At 39.4% G+C, this 18,493-nt stretch overlaps 1 protein-coding gene across 5 annotated transcripts in view; it reads right to left on the reverse strand.

Annotated features, from left to right (window-relative positions):
- Nucleotides 1–1,611: 1,611 nt before the first annotated feature.
- ORC3 (origin recognition complex subunit 3) overlaps nucleotides 1,612–18,493 on the reverse strand; it is a 61,452-nt gene continuing 44,570 nt past the window's right edge. For 2 of the 5 annotated variants that reach the window (XM_082633613.1, XM_082633612.1), the window contains exons 14-20: nucleotides 14,561–14,694; nucleotides 11,731–11,813; nucleotides 10,720–10,820; nucleotides 6,702–6,843; nucleotides 4,950–5,066; nucleotides 2,545–2,624; nucleotides 1,612–2,058 (exon numbers count right to left, since the gene is read on the reverse strand). In XM_082633613.1, the coding sequence (XP_082489739.1) occupies nucleotides 1,953–2,058; nucleotides 2,545–2,624; nucleotides 4,950–5,066; nucleotides 6,702–6,843; nucleotides 10,720–10,820; nucleotides 11,731–11,813; nucleotides 14,561–14,694 (763 nt within the window). In that variant the 3' untranslated portion in view covers nucleotides 1,612–1,952. Of the gene's footprint in view, nucleotides 2,066–2,544; nucleotides 2,625–4,949; nucleotides 5,067–6,701; nucleotides 6,844–10,719; nucleotides 10,821–11,730; nucleotides 11,814–12,809; nucleotides 14,017–14,560; nucleotides 14,695–18,493 lie in introns of those variants that run through there. The other 3 variants (XM_082633614.1, XM_082633616.1, XM_082633615.1) reach the window with 3 other exon arrangements.

The raw sequence follows: 18,493 nt of genomic DNA on the forward strand, positions 1-18,493 counted from the left end.
ATTCAGCACATCTAATTCCCTTTCCATACATGCTTTCCAAACACAGCTTTCCTATAACGAAGTGAGGAAAAATACTTCAGTGAATTCTTTTGTTAAATTCTATTAGCATGTTTCTACTAATTAAGTCATAAATATGCTGGGACATAAATATTTATAATTGACCTAATTAGTGGAAGACGCAAAAAGAATTTTTTTCCCTCCTTTTTAACTTTAGTGATGATATTTCACCAATTCTTTCTTTAAAACAAGGCCAAAAAGTGGTGTAGGGCTTTCACAAGATGCGCAGGTAATTCATATGCCCATTTAAGTGCCTGAGAAACATTGGTATATAGCGCGGGGTGACCTTAAGTAGGGTGGATAATTCTACCTGGTTTTAATGGACTAATTCTCAACCTCCGCATTGTTGACAGTTTGGGCCAGATTCATTCTTTGTTGTGGGGAGAGTATCTTGTGCGTTGTAGGAGGCTCAGCAGCATCTCTGGCCTCAACCACTAGATGCCAGTAGCACCCTCCCCCAGTCGTGACAACCAAAAATGTGCCTCCGGATACTGACAGATGTCCAGGCTGGGGGAAGAAAACGGTCCCCAGCCGAGAACTGCTGGTGCAGTGGGACAGCATTTTAGAATGCAAGCAGTAAGTTACGACGTGGGGGAGGGGGGCAGAGAGACTGTAAATGTGCTTTATCCCTTCTCACCCCAAAACGGCAAACATTCTGTTACATAATAAGCATGTGTGAATTTTTATGTAGATACAAATTTATAAAAGAGCTGGTTTTTATATTTAGAGGGCAAGATATGCTAAAAGGAAATCAGTGCTGGCAATCTGAATGGAGCCACAAGTAATTGTTTTCATTCTAGATTCAGCTTTGATCAAGAACAAAATTTCCTCCGCAGCGAAGTTTCTGCCGTCCACCTTAGCAAAAAGTCCTAGCTCATAGGCTGCTTACTGATTTTAAGTAGTGTGTGAGGTAATTTCAGAAAATAAAAAATGTGGGCAACTTCTTGGATTTAGTTAATCCAAGATTTAGGACGGACCCAGTAGGTGGTGATTAGTGCAAATAACCAGCCGCACTTTGAGTTCCCAAAGAGCCCTGAAGCTGCTTCTAGTAAGTAAGTATCTTCAGAATTCAGTGTGCTAAGAAACAGTCATCTTATTCTTTTACAGTAAAAGGCAGTGCTGGTCGTATTTGCATGGTAATTTTGGTATGTTAGTGAGTATACTTAAAGACACATCCCAGAATTCTCTTGGAAATAGAATATTAAATAATGAACTTGAGGTCTCTGTTTCATTGTCTTGATGAGTTCTTGTCATGGATGTCATTTCATCTGAGTCTTAAAAGGTTGATGTGATTTGTAAAGGCCTTAGAGGCTCTAAGACTCCATGATGGGTCTTCCTGAAGTAGAATATTTACTGCCTTTAAGCGTAAAGCCAAACAACCTGGAGCTTTTAAAGTTGTACGACTGAAGGAAATGGGGCAGCAGAGGCAGTTTTAGAACGTCTGTAGTCACTAGGAGAAACCTCCAGAGTGTTCATGTTATTACATAATTTACTAAAGTGAGGAATGCCAGTGCAAGAAACTGGGGGAGCAGGAATAGTACTGTTAAATGCATATTAACAGATACTCCTAGACAAAGGAATTTATTACATTTATACATTATGTATGTTCAAGAACAATTTATTCATAATTTCTTAATGAATGAAACTTGCAGTGACACCCTGAGAGAGGCTCTGCTTGCCATGTTAGCTTGTTACTTGCTGGATTCTAAAGCCCCAAAGGTGCTGTGATACATTCCCGATAGGGATTAACAGTCTACTTTTCTGTTTAAACATCACACAGGGATGACACATTCGTTTTCTTCCCAAGCAGTCTTCCTCTACCGGTGTGTAAATAGGATTGGTCTCCTTTTTCTCTTAAGCTGAATGCTATCTTTCTGGCTTCACTCATTTGCTTTCTAGCAGCCTCCCCATGTTAGCCTTGCCACATGGTCAGTCTTCTGTTTGGTAGGTTTTATAAATCCTAAAAGTTCTAGTTCAGAAACAGCTCTAATAAACCGAGCACTGGAGGCTATAGCTAAGGAAATTCACCGTGTACTTCTGACAAAAAGGGGTTAAAATCTCAATGTTAAAACATTATTTAGTAAACTGAATACATACTACTAAATTAAACTAAAACCCTTACTGGAAAACATTAAATGTAATTAGACTCTACTGTCAATAAGACATGAATGGAAAAGTGTGTAACACTTGCCTGGTTCTTATTTTTCACAGAGTATGAAAACTGCTTCCCTGCCAACTTCTTAAAGTATATCAATAACCTTAGAAAAATAGACAATTCAATAATGACCATTATTGGTGAATTTTGGAATATGACCTTCATATAAGTTTGAGACCAAATAGTTTAGATTTGGGCCATTTTAAATTCAGAATAAGTATTTAGAAACGAGTTATTCTGGGATGGTACGGTTAAATCTCTGATGCAGATCTGGAGAAATATAAAGTATTCTGTTTGCTTACTTAGACACTAGAATTGATTTTAAAGGATACTGGATAATTTCATTCCTTTCTTCTGAGGTTACAGAATTTGCACCCATTTTTTCAGCAGCTGTCACAACTGTTGCAAAGGCCTTTTGAGAGAGGACAAAAGAAGATAAAAACCTGCCCAACATCTTTTACTGCACTTGATGGCTCTGTATTTAAGTCAGGTCAAGCACTGCTGCTGCTGGCAGTTGACACAGTTTTAAAAACTATACCAAATTTCAGCCTCAAAACTACATTGATGATCACTATAAGTAAGTACACAAGAACAGAAATATAGATCAGGGATACAGCATAGAAAAAGCCCAGAGGTAAACCCACACACATATGGTCACCTAATTTACGACAGAGGAGGCAAGAACATACAAGAGGCTGAAGACAGCCTCTTCAATAAGTGGTGCTGGGAAACTGGACAGCTACATGTAAAAGAATGAAATGAGAACGCTCCCTAACACCACACACAGAAATAAACTCCAAAGGGATTAAAGACCTACATGTAAGACCGGACACTATAAAACTCTTAGAGGAAAACATAGGCAGAACACTCTTTGACATAAATCACAGCAAGATCCTTTTTGACCCACCTCCTAGAGTAACGGGAATAAAAACAAAAATCAACAAATGGGACCTAATTAAACTGAAAAGCTTTTGCACAGCAAAGGAAACCATAAACAAGACAAAAAGACAACCCTCAGAATGGGAGAAAGTATTTGCAAATGAAACAACGGACAAAGGATTAATCTCCAAAATATACAAACAGCTCATGGAGCTCAATATCAAAAAAACAAACAATCCAATTAAAAAATGGGTGGAAGACCTAAATAGACATTTCACCAAAGAAGACATACAGATGGCCAAGAGGCACATGAAAGGATGCTCAACATCACTTAGAGAAATGCAAATCAAAGCTACAATGAGGTATCACCTCACACCAGTCAGAATGGCCATCATCAAAAAATCTACAAACAATAAATGCTGGAGAGGGTGTGGAGAAAAGGGAACCGTCTTGCACTGTTGGTGGGAATGTAAATTGGTACAGCCACTATGGAGAACAGTATGGAGGTTCCTTAAAAAACTAAAAATAGAACTTCCATATGACCCAGCAATCCCACTACTGGACATATACCCCGAGAAAACCATAATTTAAAATGAGTCATGTACCACAATGTTCATTGCAGTACTATTTACAATAGCCAGGACATGGAAGATCCTAAGTGTCCATCGACGGATGGATAAAGAAGATGTGGCACATATATACAATGGAATATTACTCAGCTATAAAAGAAACAAAATTGAGTTATTTGTAGTGAGGTGGATGGACCTAGAGTCTGTCATACAGAGTGAAGTGAGTCAGAAAGAGAAAGACAAATACCATATGCTAACACATATGTATGGAATCTAAAAAAAAAAAAAGGTTCTGAAGAACCTAGGGGCAGAACAGGAATAAAGTCGCAGATGTAGAGAATGGACTTGAGGACACAGGGAGGGGGAAAGGTAAGCTGGGACGAAGTGAGAGAGTGGCACGGACATATATACACTACCAAACGTAAAACAGATAGCTAGTGGGAAGCAGCCGCGTAGCACAGGGAGATCAGCTCAGTGCTCTGTGACCACCTAGAGGGGTGGGGTAGGGAGGGTGGGAGGGAGACGCAGAAGGGAGGGCATACGGGAACATGTGTATGCACAGGGCTGAGTCACTTTGCTGTCCAACAGAAACTAACAGTATTGTGAGGCACTGACACTGCAATAAAGACCTATATTGAAGTCTTGAGCTTCTCTGCGTAAGGAAAAAAATGAAAAGATAATGGAATGGTTTCCGAATCATCTTAGATTTCAGAGAATTAAGAAACGTGCAGAGAAAAGCAGGAGGCAAAACGATTCAAAGCTGAAAAGCAAAGGGTGCCCTGCATCCTCTACTCTAACCTCCACCTCCCAGGAAAATGCTTATGTTTCTTGGAAGCAGCCAATTATGTGTATTTTTAAATGGTGACCTTTGTCAAATAGGGCCTTTAACAGAGTTAACTTGTGTAGTTATTCCAATATTTTCTTTTCTTTTATGCAATAAGAGAAATGGTAGTTAATAATGTACTTTTTTATGCTGTGGAATAACGGAACTGACCTAAACTGTTGAGCTTTTGCTAAACATACTAAAATTATTTTGACCTGGCATGGATGCAGCATTGGCTCGGTGGAGGGTGTGGGATCAGAGTGCAGGGGTTTGTGTGGGACTGTTGAGCAGTTAGCTGCTTTTCTGGAGAAACTTGCCAGGTGATGTGTAATGCTTTCCAAACCAAAGACAGGGCATTGAAAAAATAAGAGATGAGTTTCAAAGTACCAAAAGTATAAAAACATTCCAGGAAAGTTGTCATGGACGGTTAGACGCACAGACAGCTTGCTCTTTCCCCCTGACCTACCTCCGACCAGTCCACAAGGTTGATTAGCCTGCTGCACTCCAGGTGCAGTTTATATGCTATGCAGATGTCTGGGGCGACATTTGGAATACAACCTTCTTCACTTCTCAGTGCTTCATTCTAAAAATAACAGTAAACTAAGATAACTACCTTTCAGAAATGATGAGGAACAAAATCAGACATTCATTAACCTGCTAACCTGAATTTAGTAAGCCAATAAGTGGAGTCTTTGGTTTCCTTTATTTTGTGAGTTGCACATACTCTCCAGTAGTTAGCTGGTTGTTTAGGATGAGGGCTTGGTCAAAATCCCTCTAGCTCCTAATCACTAGGTGAATACAGCCAGGATCAGAAGACAAGCATATTCTTCATTTTCATCATAAATTATTAATTTTTTTCATTTTAATCATTATTCATTATTGAGACTCTAATGCATCTCTGGTTTCCATAAAAGTTCATGGAATTTTGTGGATTTTCAATAAAATGCCACTTCCAACATTTGTAATTACATGAATTCTAGCAATTACTATACTGTATTAATAAATACCAACACACCACTACCAGGGATATAAGTTATCTCTCAAAGAAGACTATTGTCAACACTGCAGATCCTAACCTCTACAAAACCATCAGTGTTTTTTCAACCTATGTGAAAATGATGGTTCTTATTAAGAAATAAAGTCTCTCTCAAACATACACATGGGAATTATATCCTTCCCAAAACTGCTGAAATCGCACCCATTCTCTTCTGTGACTTACTACTAGCCAAAAAGACGGATTATGTAAAGAGTGTTAATTTGTGGTTTATATAATAAAAATAATTGACATTTTGTGCCTTAAATATGAAATTATCCAAGTGCCCCACTACCACCGTCATGGAAAAGTTACTGATGTACATCTTCCTACTCAGTATTCTCTTGTAAGGCTTAGCATGTTTGTGTGCCATTTTGGACAGGAAACCAATACATCGGAACTCTCTTCATAGGTTTTATGGAGTCACTTCGTAAGTATCCTCTGTTGCAAGATTTCTAGGTGTTTAACTGAGTTGATAACGTATTAACAGATTAACCATTTAATATTAACTTAGCAAATTATCAAGAAATTACTTTATGTGTGTGTATATAACTGAAATATAGCTTACTGAGCTGTTTAAAATGATCACATTACCTGGTCATAGGAAAGTTAGTTTTAAAAATGCTCAACTGTCTTGAACTCTCCGTTTAAAGAACAACTTGGAACTGGCAAATGCGTCTGGAGTTTAGCAGTTTTATCCCTGGCATATTGCTGGCTGTCCTCTATACCCAGCTCTGGAGATACTCTCAGAGCAGATCTTTCTTTGGTTTAAAATCCAAGATGAAATACTTTTTTTTTTTTTTTTTTGCATCAGGAACAATCATTTGGCTCTTCGAAGTAATTTCACTGGGCCATATGGTTTGACCTATTATCTGCTGTTACGTCTGTAAGAAACCTTTCCTTTATTTTCAAGAGCGGTAGCGTTACACTCAAGTCTTAGTGCCTATAATCCGGTTTTATCACATGAAGGAGAAGACGATTACGCATGATCAAAAGTTGGCAGTGTTAGTTCACTGGCTTAGAAAAAGCCCGCTAAAAATCTAAAGAATTTAAAAAAATATCTGAAAGAGGTGCAACCCTGAGCTGCCAGTTCCCTGCTCATTAGAACTGCAAATTTACAATACTTTTGTGATACATAAAGCGTGGAGTCTGAACTAAAGTGTCAGAGAAATGACTGCTTCTTACCTTGAGGTAATAATACGGGTTGTTGAGTGCGGTGTGGAGGGCGATCCGCGGGGCAGCGTTCAGGTGCTGGCGAAGGGTGTGAGCAGCACTGAAGTACAGCACCTCATGCAGAGGCTGTGTCTCTGGAAGCAGGAGGTATTCTCTGAAACCACCAAAGTCAGGTATCAGCTTTTAGGTAAGCACAGGTCTATTTTCAATAAACCACTTTTGTCAGTCCTCTGTAGAGGGCTGAGCAACTTACCGAAAAAGCAAAATCAACAGTAGCCAAAACCAACCAAATATCAAATCCAGTGCAGCTGCACTCAGAATTCCACCTCTCCGTGTAATATTGTTTAAAACTTGGACTCTCTGGTGTACAAGAAACTATATTTTAGTTCTGATTTAAACTTCTAGGAACAAATGTATATACATTACATTTCTGCTCAAAATCTTTTTTTTAAAAAAACATCTTTATTGGAGTATAATTGCTTTAAAGTGTTGTGTTAGTTTCTGCTGTACAACAAAGTGAATCAGCTATACGTATACGTATATCCCCATATCTCCTCCCTCTTGCATCTCCCTCTCACCCTCCCTATCCCACCCCTCTAGGTGGTCACAAAGCACCGAACTGATCTCCCTGAGCTATATGGCTGCTTCCCACTTGGCTCAAAATCTTTAAGGTAGAATTTCTTAAAGTATAAATGCACACTTTCTTAGATTATTTAGGAAACAGAGAGATCCATACTCCTCCTCATAGCAAACATTTAACTCCTGTCAGTGTTAGACACAGGCCTCAGACCTGGAATTAAGAGTTTAGGAAATTCTTTTTTGATCACAGAGATATCTCTCATAGAAGTAATATAGGTAAAGTTTTTTATGTGTTAGACTTCCTCCTTACTTTATAGGCAGAAAAGGCTAAATTTTAGCTTCAGAGTATTAAAAGCAAGGAAATCATTAAAATTTCAATTATTAAAAAAATACGACTGTTAACTTGGGATTCTTCTGTCTTATTTATGAGCTAGATAATAAACCAATTTGAATGAAATCTGAACTTAAAAAATAAACCATTAAAAATTTCATCTGAATATATAATGAGCCTATCAGCTGGTATGAGCTGTGACAGTACATGGTTCCTGGGTGGCCTAGAGGGTAGCAAACTGGAAGGGAGAAGCTTTGGCACCCATAACCCAAAGACAGAGTAATAAGTCACTAACTTGATTAAAGCAGTTAACTCACATGCCTTCATAAAGATTTCTGGGGCTTAGTCCTGGGCCTAAAGTATTTTGGTCACATGACAGATCTGTATCAGCTCCCTTTCCCACCAGGGCAGGCAGAACCAAGCAGCTCCCTCAGCCCAGCCACTGGGGAAATTACTCTTCTTCCTGGTGTCCTGGCTTTTTTCCCTCCTGGAGAGGATACCAGGGCCTAGAAAAACCCCACCACACCTGCTCCTCCCGTGTGGTCTGGCTCTGAGGAAGAGAGGATGCAGAGAGGGTCTGAACCACGTCCCTCCCTCCCCACCATCTCCGTCCTGCCCGTCTCAAGAGCTCCTGGCCCCCTGCTCATTTAGCTTCCAGATGCTGCTCCTTCTTCAGAGTCATTGGAATAAAACCCATGTGCAAAGAGCATTAGGATTCTGACTTGGCCCTAAGAACCAGCATTCTATACCTCAAGTACTGCTAACATCTGACTCGAGATTAAGCTATTTAGCTGTAGTCTCAGGAATGGTTTCTGTGATGCCAGCTGCCTCCCTGGATGGCTGGCTACCCATTTGTAATTTCTGACCATAAACTTTTCCTGTCCCAACCTCAGGCTGTTTTCTCCCCAATCATTATACATAATGGTCATTAAAAGATCACGTTGGAGTCCTTGCTCTGTAATAAGGACTGGAAATCTACAAGGCAACCAGATAAGAGTCAATTTCAGAAAAAATTTTGTCTCATATTTGTCCTCCTCTCCCCTTTTAACATCTTTATTTAATTTCTAGAGATTCAGATAATTCTCAAGGCAAAAGGCCTTTTGAGATATCCTCAAAGAACCTCCAGAGTCTAAACACTTGCCTGTATTTTGTTTCCACTGGGCTATGTAAGTTGAAAAATACTGACAAAACATCATCATGTATTAGGATTTTTATCCAACTCCAAATCTGGAGACTGGCACGGACATCAGCAGTGAGTCTGGCACTAGAGCTCTGCATGATGCTCATTCTAGACTCAGAGCAGAGTCCACAAGCAAAAGAGGCGGTGGTCTGGGGGGAGCTGGTAGGACCACTTAGTATCCACAAGGGCTACAAGGTTGAAGCTAGTATTTTGGTGAAAACAGTAACTTAGAAAGTGGCAACTTATTCTCATTTCTCAGTAGTTTCACCAAGAGCTGCTCACGGCGTATGGGAAACTCTGCTTCCTGGAGTCTGTTGCTTATAGTGATCTTTCAAGGACAGTGGTCTTTGGGGACAGTGTGGGGAAAGAGAGCGGGCCTTCTGAAAGATGTCAGCAAACTGGGACTAACTATGTGACTTTCCCTGGGCTTTAGCTGCCACACGAGTCCTCAGGCCCCATTTAGCTCTAACATACTACAGTCCTCATCTCTTCCCTGCTGGGATACTCAAGCCTGGTAAAGAGAGTAAATCCTGGTATGGAAATTGTTGTGATTTCACAATACAACACATTTCAATCATGCCCAGCTTTGTTTCAATAACTGCTCAGGAAGGTGAAAAGTCAGGCATATTAGGTCAAAGATCATAAAGGGGAATGGTTGGTTGGTTTCCAAGCCTACAATTTGGGATTTGTGGGAATGCAGAAAGGAACATGACATTTGACCTATAAATTATGCCAAATTATACTGTAAAATCATTTTTAGCAACTACAATGGTCACAACTTGGTAAAAGGGAAAAACCAGGAACTTGGGGCTAGAAACGACAAGAACAGGAAGGCCCAGTGCGGCAAGGTTAATTCTATGAGTTTTCCAAGGTCATTTCTAGCCAGTAGGTCACTTTAGAATTGCACTGTGTCACTTTTATGTGACCCATTTCTCTCACTTTAACCTTCCTTTTGTCATACTTGGCTGATTGCTTCGACCTCTGTCCTGACATTAGTAATTTCTCCCCAGTGACCAGGAACAATGACTCTGCCCCAGAAGTGTCCTGGAAAATGGAACTCTTCACTTTCAAGAAGGGCGGGCAATTTATCAGAAAACCACGCTTTGTCTTCAATAACTGAGCTGCTTTTTTTTTTAGTACTTGATTCTAGTCAGTGCCTAGCCTGCTGCTGAGTTTGAACTGCCATTAAAAAACAGAATAAGCAATGACAAAGAACAGTTTTTTCCCTATTTAACTATTAAATCATTTTATTTTTCAGACCTCTCATTTTTTTCCTATATGGCATGTCCCACCTGCAGGTGAGGTGTGTGATTTTAAAGAGCTACACAGAGCTGGCTTTTGGGAAATCCAAATATCAGAATGATCTGGGTTTCCCAAAAAAGGAATCACCTTAAAATACAGGTAGGACTGGTGGACTTCTAAACTGACTCTGAGTACCCTGCTCACCATGCGTCTGTGCTGACATGATCCAGAGTTACACTGGTATCCCTCAGAATTAGAAACCCTTCACTCAGGATAAAATAGGGTATTACAGCTGGGCTGGGCAGTTTTCTGGGTTTGGCCCAGATCCAGCATACTCTGAGCAAAGACAGAGCAAGGATTAAGTGTAATGCAAACACTCTGCTACTAGGGGGAAAACGCTCACTTTTCTGTTTCCTGTTCTGTTTCCATCCCCACCCCCGCCCAGGCCTAATGAACTAGATCAAATTTAAACCTGTGTTCTTGAACTGGCAGTAAAAGAACGAACTAAGCCATCTGCTGAGCCACCTTAATAAGGATGGGAAAGGAATAAAAATTTCAAGTCTGCGCTGGACGGAGGGCCTCGAGGAGCAAAAAGCCTAAGCCAGAAGTGTCCCGGACTGGCTGCGGACAGCTATCACACCAGTGTTATTTGGGCAAATAGCCTGATTTTTAGCTCTGAAGAGCAACAACAGACTCACCGCGCCAGACTGTCGATGAAGCTCACGAGCTGTTCTCTGAGGACTTCAAACTTGGTCTGCCTCTTACTTCTGCTTCTTAACTCCTTCATTTCCAATAATGACTGTGGATGAAAGAACACACCTTTTCCGGTGATTCTGAGACAGAAAGCCCCTCAGAGGGCAGCTCTGTTGCTCAGGCAGAGGCAGCTCATGCCCCTTCCATACGACAGAATGTACAGAAAAAGAACCAGATCTAAAGGGGTTGTGTTTATCTTTTATTTTTCAGGACTGGGAAGAATCTCTCCTCCTAGGTATTTTGCTTCAAAAAGTATCAAGTGACTTTTCAGGGACAGAGAAGGCCAGCTGACGTCGTGACTAAGTTATAGGGCAGGTGCTCACGAGCCATAACCCGTTAATTCACCTGAGAAGAGGACTCCCAAGAAGAAGAGAAAACCCTTGCTCTTCGCCATGCTGACAGAATAGATTCCACATGCTTTGGTTTGCTTAGATTGATATTTTATTCTACGTGTATCATAACTTGGTATCATGGTTTACAGAAGGTTCTTTACTTTGACAACCAAGATCCTAAAGTTAGAACTATCTGAAAAAGGCTATACTAGACACACTGTGGCTCCATTTCTGCTCTATGCTCAATATGCATTTCTTTAAAAAATCAAGAGAAGTATCTAAAACTAAAGAGTCTCTTCTGAACCTCTCAATTTGATCAAACTGAAACACAAATACATCAGATAAATAATCAGATTCCTTCTTGCAACCAGGTTCCCATTTTCCCTTACTACTAGTTAATTCTCCTTCTCTCTGAGGCTATCGGAACAGTTTCCGCCGACTTCTACATGGAGAATGAGGATAGCAGTGGGATAAAAAGGATGTTCAATTTATAAGTGAGTTACAAAGTCTGCTTTGTTCCTAGTTGTGGTTTAAAAATGAAAACAAAAACATCCAGGCAGAGCTAATCTAGAGCACACGGGAGCATCAGGGGATGTGGCTGGAAGGATAAGAAAGTGATCTGACCTTCTGAAGATGATAGAGGTCTGTCTTCTCAAGTCCCTTTGACTGTGACTCAGAAGTATCTTCTTCTTCTTCTTTGGCTTCTGCTTTTAATACAAAACCAACATACAGCGCTTGGGTAAATCCATTTAAGAGAACAAACATTTCTACTACTCCAAGGGAAATAAAATTTCATCCTTTTTTTTTTTTTTAATGTGGCAGGGGATCAAGGTTCCATCACATAAATGATTTCTTCCAGAAGCTGAAGGTCAATAAATATTACATAAGTTATGCTGCAGAGAGGTCTTCAAAGAAACCAGCTACTGAATTTTAAAAATGTGACCAACAGTGAGAACAAAACAAAATACAAACAAATCCCCTCAAACCAACAGGAAAAAAAATCTCCAAATCTTTGTGCTGTTATAAATGGCTTTTAAGAAACAAACAAATTTAAGTTATGGTCCTTTGATTATGCCATGATTGATGTAAACAATACAAACCTACACCCTGGCAAACGTGGCCTGGATCTTCCCATGCACTATATTTGACGTGCTATTTAAGTCTGAAGTGGGCAGTGCATAAAAGTTTTGAAATAATCTACTGAAATACAAACTGCATCATGGTTCTTTAGCAAAGGAAACAGAAAACCATATCTGGTAAAAGGTGTAGCTGTGTTTCCAGAGAACATGAGGTTCTAACAGCCTCTTCCTGGTGCAGGGCAGGTTTTAGGAACCTCACACTCACATGGCTTATTTGGCCAAACCTAAGACAGGAAGATGCAGCCAGAGAATCTGCCTTGTTCTCGAAGAATAAATTTCTTTTTAGCTATTGATAAATCTTGGTTCAAGAAAGATATGATTTAAGGTTAAAATATCTAATAAATTCTGTCCCATTTCATTAACATGTAGCAGAGCCTTAAAAATAAATCTGATATGACACTCTGACCTACTGAACCCTCCAAATGTAACTTTAAACCTAAACTGTAATGTGTAATAACTGTCAAGGAACTAGAGATAGAATACAGTCAAACTGTATGCTTGTCCAATACGGGAGGGTGGGGTTAATTTCACTTTATTAGTAATAATGTGCCACTTTTGAAAATAGAAAAGTACATTTATTCAAGACACTGGTTTTGCTTCAACTTACAAAATTCTTTATACTTCAGACTGTTAGTCATCTTAATTACCAACCTTCCCATTTCTAAAAGCTGCGTTCCTTTATTTAATATTAGCACATCACAGGATTTGTTCACTAGCTTATGTTACATGAACTCTAATTATTATAATATCTGCAGTTTCATTTTACAAAAATCCCTGAGTCCGATTTTGTAAAAGATTGAAATTTACCTAATTTATCTTATATTCTTCTAAGTCTTTTACCCTGTTTATATCCTTAAGGGCAGCCCCTCACTGTCCCAGTGACCCTAATTAGGTGGCGACTGTGAATCGGTGAGAAAAAAACAGTGAGCTGGTGATTAAATAAGAGGTGGGCTCCAGGCTGGGCACTACCCTAGCTAGCTACGAGATCTCAAGCAAGCTCCTTCCTCTTCCTGGGCTTTAGTTTCTATTGCAGCTGGACTCAATAATCTCTATGCTACCAATTTCCAGCCCTTTAAAATGTTTATGATTTGAAAATGGTTCGGCTCACTTGTCCTGCAAATACACTGCAGAGCAATAATGCCTGCGCGTGATCTGGAGGGAGCCCCTGGTACCATGGGGTGGCACTTCCTCACGCTCATGCCCCTCCAGTCAAGCAGGCTGGCTCTTTCATTTTGCACTGGCTCAGCACTCACGGGGCCTAGCACTGCAGCTATGGAGAGAGAGGGAGGGATTCAGCAAAAGAAGTTTCCTAAATCTAAAGGATTTAAAGACAAAGGGACACTTGCCAAACACAGAAAGGATTGATAGGGACATTCCAAGTGCAATGTTTTCACCATGCCTTGGTTCGATCCGTGTGCTTATACACCAAGTTGCCTCTTTTCCCCAGACCCCATTAAAAATTTCCCTAAATAGGGGAAAATAAGAAGCGCACAGTCATTTTGCTTGTTTTACTGAAAGAGTACTATACTTTGGTGCTGGAAACAGAGCAAGGCAAGAGCCCATGAAAAGTTAAACATCAGTATCAATCCACCGAGCCCCCTCAGAACAAAGAAGTTCTGGAGCATCAGAGTGCTGAACAGGCTACCTGTGCACAAGCAGGCATCCCAGCGTTCGGCAAACATAACGAATCCTGTGCAGGTCATGCAAGGTAAAGGAAACTGCGCCCTCCTCCCACACTGAGGAATGCCAGGCTGCCGCAGTTCCCTGAGGACTGAAAGATTCAAGCTTTGTAAACCTGATGAAAGCAAACCTCATGCATATTTTGGTAATCAGCGTGCCAGTGAGCCTCACTGCTGTGAAAGCAGTTCACAGCTATTAATTTTCAGGCTTACAAATAATTTATGCAGTGTTTTTGAAATCTATAAAGAACTTGATGAAATGCTTAAGAAAAACATGTAAAAGGAGTCCTTAATGATGATGCCCTGCTACTCTCTCCAATCTTTTTGATTTCCTTTTGCTGCCCTTTTGGTTTTCTCCCCTAAGCTAAGTCCTCAAAACTGTCCATTGGGAGAAAGAAATTTTTTTTCCTGCCCATTTGATAGTTTTCATTGTTCAAACCAAATCTGGAAGAGAACCATTTGGCTTAGTTGTGGTTGTCATGTTGTGCTATTCTGAGGCTTGGTATACTTACTGACTGATCACAAACTACGTGACCTCTTCATCTCTCAACACATCAGAAAGTGGGGTTTTCCATGTTACTTTATAGTTAAATGACTGTCATAGCCAGTAGAATTGGCCAGATATTGTATTCTCACCATCGAGGCTCTGAAACTGGGCCAGGAACTCCTCTATTCTCTTTGCTGTGTTGCCAAGCTGCTTTTCAGAAGCGGACTTAAAAACCTTGAAACACTTCTGAAGCATGGCCATCAGGTCATCCTTTGCCAACATCCTAGAACAGAATCAGTGACAGGAGATGTAATATAACTGGAAAATTCATGTACTTAAAAAACACTGTCTACATTTTAAATGTTTCTGGTCAGAAGAAGATGGTATAAAATGCTTCATTGGTAGCTACCAACTTTTTTGCGGGAGACTTTCCTCAATGTATGTGATATTCAGAAGTATTCAGAAGAGTTCTCGTGATAAAGCTCAACTTGGAAAGTTTACAATCTGGGTTCATGGCCTGGTTCTGGCACTTACTATGTTTGTAATATAGAACACTTTACTAAACGTCTTTGATCTTTGGCTTCCTTGCCTGTAAAATGGAAATAGGAAATCACCTATTTCACAAGGCAGATGGAAGCTTAAGAATTCAATAAGAAGATGCATTTGAATGAAGACTCTAGCACAGTGCTTACCACACAGCAGGCATTTAAGGTTAGTTTCCCTTTCCTTCAGATCTAAACATAAATAAGAGTCAAGAACCGTCTGCTGAGGATGTAACACTCATGCTAAATGAAACCTTGTTTGAAATGACCAAAAAACTATTATCAGTGATTCCTTTATTATTTTAGCTAGGCTTTATATCTTCTATGGGCTTTGTTAACACCAATCAGTAAATCCACTGAACTTTAAAACTAGTAGGCAATTCTGCTTGTTCTATATAGCATAGGTAGAATGATTCTGTAATTCCTTCAAGGCCATAGAGGAAATCTTTGTTAGACATGGAAAATGAACACAGATATTCTAAAATTAAGATCCTGTTTTAAGGGTCATTACTTATAGGATCTCTCCCCTAAGATCATATTCAGTAACAGATGAAAGTACAATGATTAAAAGTTCTTACATTAATCATGAAAGAAAACAATCAGCCAAACCCAGAATATGGGTCATTGTGTAAGAAAACTATCTTATGTTTGACATTTTTCATAGTAAAAAATTTGGGGAAAATACTATTATTACTAAGTTAGAGAAAAAAATGAAGCTAAGTAGACTATGATTACCTCAAAATTAAGCTGGTTACTTCAACTAAAATTTAAACCCAAACCAAAAACAAAAAAATCAAACAAAAAAAGACCCAGAACAGAGCAAACAAAGAAAACAGTCACACAACCAATAAACACAGAAACTGGCAGGGGTGGACAAAACGTAAACTTTTCCCTAGTTTTAAGAATATAAAATCTTCTCTTCCTCTTTCTACAACAATGAAATAATTATCCAAAGTGTAATCTTTATCTGTGAATGAAAGGCAGCTAACAAACAGGTCAAAGACAACAAAGCCAACACATTTAATTCTTGATTACATTTGAGATTATTTTAAATTTCTGGCTTTCTATTGCCCAGATGGAGTCAAACTATTAAGAGAAGAGAGTTAACTCGAAGTCAGATACGGCTGAACAATCTGTCATACCCGAACTTAAGCCCTACTCAGACTAGATCAGCATTTCCAGGCTCCAAGGAATCCCGGGCACTGGCTTGCTATAAGGGCAGAGGCTGAGGAAACGCTAGAGGAGGTCTAACCTGCAGGAGCAGCACCCTGAGGCCTAGCTCCCCAGGCCACAGGCAGCCACACCTCACATCTCTTTGCAGCTTACAGAACTGAATACTGAGGAGGGCAAAGCCCAGCCTATTTATTATTCATTTTCAGGATGCAATAAAAAATGGCATTATGGGGCTTCCCTGGTGGCGCAGTGGTTGAGAGTCCGCCTGCCGATGCAGGGGACACGGGTTCGTGCCCCGGTCCGGGAAGATCCCACATGCCGCGGAGCGGCTGGGCCCATGAGCCATGGCCGCTGAGCCTGCGCGTCCGGAGCCTGTGCTCCTCAACGGCAGAGGCCACAACGGTGAGAGGCCCACGTACCGCAAAAAAAAAAAAAAAAAAAAAGAAAAGGAAAAAAATGGCATTATGTCACATAATTTTGAAATCTAACTTTAGTAGTCATACTTTTTCATGTGGCATTTGATTGGAAGGGGTAGCTCTTTCATCTCAGGTATAAACTTCCAGGGATTCAGACAGTTATTACTCTTTTTATTCTTAGCCAAAGACTATGTTCTTATTGTTTCCAGAGTAACAAAAGACCTTATAAGTTCCCATGTACTCTCAGGTTTAATATAAAACAAGACTTGAAGTAAGGCTGATTAGAGCAAATAATGTGAACAACCCAATAAAGTCATTAATTGAAAATTTTCAATTAAATTATATATATTTACACAAAGAACTAAGATGCCTGCTATCATCACTATTAATCAGCATCATTCTAGAATCTATTCTACATCAAGAAAAAAGAAGCAAGTGGTACAAATATCAGAAAGGAAGATGAAATTTATTATTTGCACAGGATACAATGGTAAGGTTAGAAAGTCTAAGAAAGCTACAGAAGAATTAAAGAGTGTAAAAAGGGTGGGTGCATATAACGCAAATACATATGTGTGTGTATATGTACACACACGTCAATACCTTACATTTACATGTAATCAATATCTTAACATTAAACTATGGAAAAAAGAGCATGTTCAAAATGGCAACAAAAACTATAAAATATTATGACAAACGTGTAAGACACAGCAAAAAAAATGAAAGCCCTGAATAGACATTTTAAGTTCTAACTCTCAATACCGTAAAGATATAAATTCACTCCAAATTAATCCAAAATTTAACACTTTCTGAAACAAAATTCCAGTGGGCATTTTTTAAAAGCCAAAAAAAAAATCACTCTGAAATTAATCTGGAAAAATAATTGTTCCTAAAACAGAGGAACAAAGTGTGTATACTTGAGTGTTATGTAGTGAGTGGGGCTATTAATATATCAAAAGGTATAAGCTACAGTGATTAAAATCAGATGGTACTTTGTATAGGAATAGACAGGACGATAGAAGGAAATAAGAGTCTAGAAAGAGATCAAGGGATATATGAGAATTTGGTACATGACACAACGGTACCACTTCAAATCAGTGGGGAAGAGACGGGGAGTACTGGAAATAACTAGTTTGAAAAAAACAGATCATTACCTCAGTATATTTCAGAAAGAATAAAAATGTTGGGGAGGGGAAAGAACCAGTCCATCAATCATGAACTACTGGAAGAAAAAAGAAAACTATTTAAGTCTGGTAACATCCAGCATCAGCAAGAGTACAGGGAAATAAATACTGATACATTGTTGGTGCAAGTGTACAATAGTGTTTATATTTTAGACTCAGAAAGTCTATGTATTTATTTTGTGGAAATAAATATACTAACGTGCAAACACAAACTCACCCTCAGTGATTACTGTTTGTAACAACAGAGAATTAGAAACAACCTAAACATATATCAAACAAGGGACTAATTAAATAAAGTGTTACACTTTCAAAACAAGGGATACTACATAGTGGGGATAAATAATGAAGTAATACAAGTGATGACAGCTAATATTTCTATGCACAGGTATGTATACCAGGCGTCATTTGATCTCCACAACACTGTATGATGAGATACTATTATTATTCCCATGTTAAGAGATGAGAAAACAGAGGCACAGAAGACTCAAGTAACTTGCCCAGAGTCTGGTTGGCAAAGCTGGGATTTGAACCCAGTCTGGCTGGGCATCCGTGCTCTTACCAATGATCTTACAGTGCATCTCAAGACACAGTGTCCATGGTAGAATATTAGGAGCAAAACAAATAACTACCATGACAAAAACCAATCAGACAAATCCAAAAAGCAAAAAAAATGCAAATTGTGGAACACTGTATAGTATGACTTAATATATGTTTGTGCCCGAAAAAAAAAATATGAAAGTACAAACTGCCAACAGTGGATGACTGGCTTT

The sequence above is a fragment of the Mesoplodon mirus genome (genome assembly GCF_964341445.2).
Source record: "Mesoplodon mirus genome assembly, chromosome: 10".
Classification (NCBI taxonomy): Eukaryota; Metazoa; Chordata; class Mammalia; order Artiodactyla; family Ziphiidae; genus Mesoplodon; species Mesoplodon mirus.